Below are 9,327 nucleotides of genomic sequence, written 5' to 3' on the forward strand. Positions count from 1 at the left end.
ATTTGAAATATCTCTGTTTTGACCGCTGCTGTCTCCTTCTTGGCTGATCTCCCTTGTTCATCTGAACACTGTAGCTGGCTAATACCAACCAATCACATACCCTGTGTACAGACAAGCTTATTGTTGTACTTCTGTTCTCTGTAATGCCAGAACAAATCCGTCTTTTATAAGCAATAATACCTGACAGGCCAAAGTCTCTCCGCAGTTATTGTGCAGCCAGCAGTCTGAGACCTCAGACTAAAGGATCAGCCATTCCTCTCCTCGTCTTCTGGTAAATTGGAATTTTGTATATGAGATAAGACTGACCAAGGTAAATGTAGAAAGGACAGACTAATGTATTAATAGTAAGTAGGTCTGTGTACAAATATCTCCAGTGGCTTATATTCTTGTATTAAAATATTCGTTGAAATATGTTTTATAATGTCAGGGATATTATTGTGCTTTCTTAAAGCAAGACTTTCTATAAAGGCCGTTCACTGACCAAGATGATTTATGATCTTTTAAGGGATAACTAACCTAGCTTGATGAACGTGGTGATAGTTTGCTTTGCAAAGAATACCCAATCATGTGTAAGGTAAAGAAACAGGATTCCTTGGACTTGGATGGTTGAAGTCAACAGGGCTTGCTTGATACGTGATAATTCACAATTATGTGAACAGCCTATATTCATTTACTAAATCAAACCCAATGGGTAATGATCATTCCAATTGTACTTTGATCTGAGGAAGCATAATGGGGGCTCTCAACCACTATATATACTGTATATATCAACATTGGATGCTGGTGCTCCCCATGGGGGGACATCCAACTCCCTTTAGGAATTCCAAAGAAGAAATGCATTGGCCACAGTTTAGTCCATAGATTACATTTCCAGGTCAGGGTGGAATGTGCCAGATGAAGGGAGTCATATATATTATTATTAACTTGTATTTACAGTATATAGCACTGTCCCTCAAAGGGGATCAATATCTAATGTCCTTACCATAGTCATATGCCATTAACACAGTCAAAGGCCAATTTTGACAGGAAGTCATTTAATTTAACTACATGGTTTTGGAATGTGGGAGGAAACCAGTGTGCCTGGAGAAAACCAACACAAACAAAGGGACAACATGCAAATTCTTTGCAGATAGTGTCCTGGCTGAGATTTGAACCTGGGACCCAGCGCTGCAAAGGAAACAGTGCTAACCACAGCCACGGTGCTGTCTATGTTTCTTTAAATTACTTAAACTTAGATGTACACATTGGTTTTAATTAGAAAAAAGTATGAACAATGGGTAAAACATCATACATTTTTTAATCCATTGTGAAAATTGTGAAAATCATGGGTAAATGTTTGGTGAATCTTAGTTAAAAACATGGGGCAATGAGGAATAAGGTAAGTATTTCTACTTATTTCCCCAATGCCCGCCAATAAGTATTTAGCCTATGCAGTGCAGGGAAATCCAACTACATTAAGAGCCTGCAGCAATTTGTAAAGTACAGTAACCCAGAAGAACCCGCTGGAATTCGCCTTGTGCTGATCTGCCTAGAGCACCGTGATATTTGATTACATTTTATGGCTTGCTGCCCTTTGCACACTGTTATTGCTCTTTGCAGTACTTTATGAAATAGGCCCCTGTGTCACCAAATCCTGGACGTTCTTGACATATAAGAAAAAGAAATGAGTGCGGTATGGCTGCCAAGTGTGACGTGACCTAGAGAATAAACAGCAAACCTTTAAACAGCCCCGAGGGAGTTCATTCCGTTGTGTGTAAAGGCTTCTCTGCACGACGGCAGCTTCTGCAAAGTCAAACTGAGTGTTTGAAATGTCACTAATGCTCACCATCAAGAGCTTTGATGATGGGGAGAAAAGCAGAGGAGATCTCTATCTTTTATAAACGGTACATAGATGTACATTTTACACCCATCAACTCTTTCAGCACCTAAGATAAAACTGGCGACTGGACTGGATGACCTTTATGTACAGACGTGAAGGCCCGTCACTGAGCATAATTCCACCCATCGCCAACCAAATGGAAATATCTAACAAAAAAGAACAGATTTTTCAATATGATAAGGAAATTATTTAGAATAGCTTTTTAACTGAATACAGGATTTGGAAATGTTTGCAGATATTGGCAGACTTGTACTGATTTAAACTCTAGGTAGATAGAAAAGATGCATACTCTCTAATAGATACATAGTTAGGTTGAAAAAGAAACAAGTCCAACCACTAGGGAAATAAACATACTACAAACCAGCATTTTCTAGACAATACCATATAGGCATAGTTGATCCAGAGGAAAAAAATCTAATAAAATGGTTTAAATTGCTCCTTCCTGATCTTGTAAGACAATCGGATGCTCCCTGGACCAACTTTAATAAAATAATATAAATAATCATAAACCAATATGCTAAAACCATGTGCTAACAAGGGAAATATTGATAGGTGGAATAAGCAAAGGATGAGCTCATCAGTCAGCTGCTTTTTTTTCTATGTCTATTCACTGGCTGAATGAGGGACAGAAGATGTAAATGTTACCTAATCATGGTGGAGGGAAATAAGTCTCCTGCCAGACAACATTCCCCCTGAATATGTATTTCATCTGTGTATGAAAAAACAGCAAGGTATAAACTTCAAATAAAAGTCAAAATAGAATAAGTAATATACCTAAAGTGGTGAGGATAGTAAGCTAGTAGGTTGCGTTGTCTGTAATGTATATTATGTTAGTTCAATGACAGCCACCTTGGACGCCACAACCAGTTGATGTAGGAAAGGATACAAAAAACATCCTCATGTGGTCTGCATACTGTCAGACAAAAAAAAGACAACCGCTGATAAGCGCATTAGCAATGGCTGAAAAGAAAAGCAAATGAGCAGGTGCAGGAATATTTTTAGCACCTTTGACAGCAGTGAAAAATGCTTTTTAGTTTTCCATTTGCAACATACAATAGGCTCCCAAGGTTACCAGAGTTTGGTTTTTGCCACCTGATGTGCCAGTTGTTGGTCTGTATATTTTTTACACAATTAAAAAGAAAGCAATATTCATTCTACAACATTTTAAATAACAAGACTTATTCTTATCCCCACTTGTCTGGACCTGACTCTCTTCTCTACAATCTATTATGAATGCTGCATCCAGACTCATCCATCCTTCCCTCCGCTCCTCTTTTGCTGCATCTCTTTATAGTTCCCTTCATTGGTTTCCATTTCACCTTAGAATCAAATCTCCTGTGAATCTCCTAGAATCATCAAGCTCCTGTGCTTTGCCTTCAAATCCCTACACAGTTATTTTCCCACTTACCTTTCTGACCTGGTAAAAAAATACTCCCCTAGCCACTCATTTACCTACTAATGACTTCCTCACTCATAACCTCATCACACGCACGGATACAAAGACTTCTCTAGAGCTGCCCTGATTCTCTGAAATGGGTTTCCTCCTCCTATTCAGCTTGCTCCTACCTTCTGCTCATTTAAAAGAGCTCTTAAACCCAACGCTTCAACCTCACCTACCTGTCTTCTTCTGCCTGTTAAACTCTCACTTCTTTCTACCATTCCATTTCCTCCTCCTATTGTGTGCTAATTCCCCCTCCTCTTAGATTGTAAGCTCTTCTAAGCAGGGTCCTCTCTTCCTGTTTCATTGTTTGTATGTGTCCATCATTTGCAACCCCTATTTAATGTACAGCGCTGCGTAATATGTTGGCGTTGAATAAACAGTTGTGCCTGTAAACATTTTATGACACAGATGGCAATGAAACTGATTTCATAAAGGAATAAATAAGCAGTTACAAGTTTACAACATAAATTTATTATATAAAATATTATACTCCAATATTTTTTAAGTATATCAAGCAATGAAATATATTTGGCTTTATATATTGAAGATAAAATAACAGAATTCCAATGCATGGGCTCCTGAAATCAATGATAAAGGATTATATATACAATACAATAATGTATAACAGTAAGGTACGGATGAGAATATTAAACATATTGACATCTCAGTGATTAAATTGTTTGCATTAAAAATAGAAAAGTGGGTATTAAATGAATTCAAGCTAAACTTCTCTGCACATATGGCTCCTTCAAAGGCACCCTGAAATCAAACAATTTTGGATTTTTCACCGACTGATCACTTTAAATTCCAGAGTCATCCTGCTAAACATCAAAATTTCTAATAATAATGTGTGCGATTGATTTTGTTGAGCTTTGTAATTGTTTTGGTCTCTGTAAACTGTTGTGATGTATAAGGATCAAGCATGAAAAGTTCACATTTTAAACATAAAAATGTTTATAAAAAGGAAATGAATAAGTTATTGTAGAACTGGGAACATGGAAGTGCTGAAATGTTTTCCTCTAAACTCCTTAGGCCTTTGATGCCAATCTCTAAGATGTCAAAGTACTTAAAAGAATCTGTGATGAATCTCTTTTGAACTTTTTGCAAAGGCGCACTTATTTTAGCTTTTGCCACTAAGAACTGGGCATCAGTTATGTTTAGTGTAGGGGGTTGGAAAATGATAAAGAAAAGTGAACTACATATCCTTACCTTAGCCCTACACATAACCCTTTAAGCAGATCTATCACCAATTTTTTTTCATTGCATAAAGGGGTGGACAACTTTTTTTTGTAAGGTAAAAATTATCTTCTTTTTTTGGGGGTGGGGTATAAACCTTTTTTTAAAAAAAAGGTGAAGCCCCTCCCCTTCTGTCTTTATTGCTATGATGATAAAGACAGAATGGGAGTGCAGTGCCTCCTGGGATACCCACATCACGCATCCCAGGAAGCTTCTGGCTGCGCCTTCTGTGCATGCCTAAACTCAAGTATGCAAAGAACAAGCTTCTTCTTTAAAAGTGGAAAAAAATGCAGATCTCGTGCCCTCTTTTTTCCCATTTACAGCCAGCTATGTCACTCGATTTCATGCCTGCGCAGAAGCCAGAAGACGAGGAAAGAAGATGGCGATGCCCAGAATGCAGGGGACAAAGGCATATTACAGGATAGCGTGGGACCCAATTCAGGAAAGCTCCGGAGGGATTGAAGGTGATTTGTAATAAGTTTTTTTCTTTTAAGTCTAGCTATGCTTTAAGGAAACAATGCCTGCTGCTTAATCATTATCTGCTAGGTATGTCAACCAATCTACACTTCCTCACCGCCTTCCTGCCGCTGAAGTCCACCCTGAGTAAACTCCAGTGTTGGATGGCATCAGAACAAACCAGGGCCGATGATGTTTTTGCCCTTACCCGTGTATCAGTGTTCAGAACTGCCTTTTGGCCACCGAGGTCTGAGCATTTTTGGAAGCCCTATTCCATTAGAGTAAAAAAAAAGGAGGCTTCAATGGAGCAGTTAGGCAGCAAGAAAGAGCAGATAAGTGTAAATAACCTTGCTAGGGTAGTGAAAAAGTGCAATCCTCTCTGAAACGCTGAACTTTTCTCATCCAAACTAAACACAACAGTTAGCATGAACCTATAACTTCCCCCAACATCTACCCTAACACTGAAAGTTAGGGCCAAACATCAACCAAATCCAATCAACCAAACCAAATCAAGAAAATCCAAATTCCTTCTCTCTATACTTGTTCTTGCTTAGTAATCAAGAATGTGTTGAAGCCAACGGACCGCTAAATTCATTGGGTCTGGGCATAAAATGTACTTTTTTTATTTGTTCCTTTGGTACACTGATGTCAGGAGAGTCCAAACCAACACCAACATTCAGTGAATTTCTCCTGCACAGCAATACTATAGAAGGCAGTAAGTAAGCACAGGAGGATTATGACTTAGAAACTATGTAAAGTTATTGCTTGTTGCACCCTTTTTTGCTTATTTACCATACAATATATGTTTGGTGGCAACATACTGTTAATTAAAAAAGAAGACGCTTAAGTGTGATGGACATCACCTAATATGCCTTTGGTGTAACAGCACTATGTTAAGCAGGGAACAGACCATGTTAACTTGTTGCAATATTCTGCATGCTTTGTTGATTTTTGGTTTCTGGAACACGCCAAACCAGACAATCAGAAACAGTGAGCCTGTTGAAAGGTGCAGATTTTGCTCTTTTTAGCGAGACCCCCTCTGTTTCTGCTCTTGTGTTGTTCAATATTTGCTGGTTGTTTGTCAAAGCTGAGTGCTCAGAGCTTTTAAGATTGCTATGGCTTCTCATCATGTCCCTGTAAGTTGTAACGAAGCATGAAGCTGATGTTGCCCGATTCAAACGTGGAACTAAAAGCTGAGGAGCATTCCCTGAATTATCATCTAGTCTCCAGAAATCTGTCCGGTAAGTGCTGATAGGAGGCCTCTGTTTCTTTAGCTCTTCCTCCAGTGGCTTCCAGTAAATAAAGTTGCAGGATTCCCTGTGCTGCAATAGCTTTTTTTTACCCAAACCCTGAAAAAGAAAGTTTGTTAAAGAGAACTGAAAAATTATGAAGGTACTGGTGATCAGGTCAAGAAAAAAGACCTTCATGTTACAGGTTATCCATGACTGACAGACGGGGACACCCTAAAGAAAATAAAATCATACCCGTTACAGAGTATGATATGAAAACTGCAAATTATTTGCAGATAAATGCAACATAAAAAAATTATTACTTTCTGATAAAACACAATAGTTTCTCGCCCCTTTGTTATATTCTATTTACAGTAAATTAACCACCCATATGTGAAAAGACTTTCTGTTCCAGAAGATACTCATTACCGTAATTATCATCGCTCCTAATAATTTCCATGGAGGAACTCTCGCTTATCAACAACTCCCTAATTATTGCTGAGCCTGAAATCAAAGCCATCACCTTTCAGCATAGCACAAAAATGAACTTTAATTGTTGAATGTGAATTTTGGCTTCTGAAAGCTTATTCTGTTCAGTCTGTGCTTAAAAGGCAATCTGTGCAAATGTTAAAGCAACAAGTCAAGGCTGTTTTCACTTATTAAAGTTAGGATTTTCAAAGCTTAAAAGGTGCTTACAAAGTCCCTACAAATAAGAAAATGATCACATGCACAACCATAGTGCATTATGAACAAGTTTGTTCCTAATCATCTACCTCTAAATGTACCAATAAACCATTAATCACAACTGGGCTCAAAATCTGTATCATAAGTGGAACTGGTTAACTTAATTCTAAATCCTAACCTAAGTTCTAAATCTGTGTACCTGAACCTAACTTCTAAATTTAGCCTTAAATTGTAATTGTGGCAAATATTTATATATTGTGAGGGATCAGCGTTAAATGGTAGGATGGCAGAGAGGAACCTCTGCTTGGGGGTAACCTTAGTAAAACCTGAAACAGAGAGGGAAACAAACTGAGAGAGTTTACGGGCAGAATATTCAAAATGCTTTCCCATTTATCATCAGCCAGCTATGTTCAATTTTTGACCTGGAAGAGGGATGGATTGCCTGGCCCACCCATTACTTCCAGGATACACTGATCCTGGGTCCCAAATAAAAAACTGTAAATTTGCAGCAACAATTACTCATGGCCCTATGCAGGGCATTTAATCCCTTTTCCAGAGTGAGATAGATTGTGCCAAATTCCCACCAAATTTGCCATCCCATGTTTTATTCTACTACAATATTCATCCCAAACAGAACAGTAAATACCCTCATTAACCTCTGTAGCTTTAGGCACTGGGCATCAATTCACCCCTAAAATAACAGCAGAAGAACCAAAGTTCTTATCTAAGCCAGCACAGATTCCGTGCTAGCAGTGACCTGACAGCCTTCTAATCTATATTGCAAACACAGAGCCAAAGCACATGAAGGAAAAATGTGAGTTCAGGGTTACCTGAGCCCCTTTTGAAAATGACTTCAGTTTCTAAGCAGGTAGAGGTTTTTTTTTAAGACAATACATATTTTTATGCAATAAAACATTCTTACCTGCCTGCTAAAAAAACTTCTTTGGAATGAAAATGCACAGCCCAGTGTTCTGGTCATGGGAAAGTATTTGATTGCCTTTGTACACTCCCATATGGCAGCTCTACAACTTGGCCATTGGTATCTGAGCTGTCACAAGTTTGTAGCAATGTGCAAGGCTGTAAATTTACAGATGGCTTCCTCTTTTACTTCTGGTGGCTGAACAAAGCAGAAGATGAGCAAAATATTTTTGCTGCTAGAGAGGGGGAAAGCTAAATGAAGCATATACCTAATCCTCAAAGTCAGTCTAATTGCAGTATTGTATGAAATAAACTAAAACTCAAACTGGCTAATCCTACCATTGTTTATTACAGCAATGAGAAGGGTGATGGTGACAGCATTTAAAGTATTCTTGTAACAAAATCTATAATTTCTCAAAGGGCCATGGCATAGTCAGCAATGACAGCTCCTGATACCGGTATATATCCCTTAAAAAAATTGTTACTGCGGACAGCTGCTATGTTTTTTTCTGCAGCTGTAAAGCAACTCCTGAAGCTTTTCATTGTGTAACATGAAATAAAGAAATCTTTGATTGTATAGATAATTGACTTCTCTGGGGCTGCAGAGTCTGCATGTCATTCGGCAGAGTGAGGAGCTAAAAAAATATGAACATAGAAAATGCATAGTGAAAGGAAAGGGCTCGTTTATTACTGTTTGTAATCTCTAGGGCTAAAGCTGCAGCTTACTGCCATGAAATTAAATGCCCAATTTAGAATTCAAACACACAAACCTAATCATTCGGCACAGGGGACAATGCTTCTAGCCGGTTTCGGAAAGCGAAGGGACTCGCTGAGGTGCGTATGCAGTACACTAACGCAGTGTGATATATTCAGTCCTCCCTGATGAGGCTAATTTACCGCAGTTGCCAAGGAGAAGCATTATGGAGGGAATTTAGTGGCTGCTACAATCAGCTTCAGAGGAAGGTACTTTCATTAATGGTTCCTTTCACAGGCAACTAACAGCTATTTCTTTTTGTTGGGTCCATCTGCAGGATCAGATGTATTCCGAGCACAGGTCCTTCTTGTTTGTGCAAGATCATTAACTCCATCCAATTAATTCAGTAAGCATGGTATGTTAAATTACTACCCAATTACTAAACGCTCATCAAATTTTAACATAATTGTAATTTTAAATCTTGTTTTCAGTTTTATTTAAATCTACAACTTTGATTAAAATATTTTACAAATGTTTTGCCATAAGGGTCTTCAGGTGCAAACTGTTGTTGTGTGACAACGATATCTCCAATTCTCCTGATTCTTCTGCTTTGTTATTAGAGACGTGCAGGGACAGAGACTTCAACCATCCTGCATCATCCCTGAATCATACCATGTCACAATTTGTGGATATTACCACCCATCCTGCTTCATCCCTGGATCATACCATGTCACAATTTGTGGATAGTGCCACCCATCCTGCTTCATCCCTGGATCATACCATGTCACAA

At 38.5% G+C, this 9,327-nt stretch overlaps 1 protein-coding gene across 1 annotated transcript in view; it reads right to left on the reverse strand.

The window, feature by feature from the left end:
* Positions 1-3,768: 3,768 nt before the first annotated feature.
* CIMIP7 (ciliary microtubule inner protein 7) overlaps positions 3,769-9,327 on the reverse strand; it is a 25,455-nt gene continuing 19,896 nt past the window's right edge. The window contains exon 4 of the mRNA XM_072420648.1: positions 3,769-6,361. Within this exon, the coding sequence (XP_072276749.1) occupies positions 5,927-6,361 (435 nt within the window). The 3' untranslated portion in view covers positions 3,769-5,926. The remainder of the gene's footprint in view (positions 6,362-9,327) is intronic.

The sequence above is a fragment of the Pyxicephalus adspersus genome, chromosome 8 (genome assembly GCF_032062135.1).
Source record: "Pyxicephalus adspersus chromosome 8, UCB_Pads_2.0, whole genome shotgun sequence".
Lineage (NCBI taxonomy): Eukaryota > Metazoa > Chordata > Amphibia > Anura > Pyxicephalidae > Pyxicephalus > Pyxicephalus adspersus.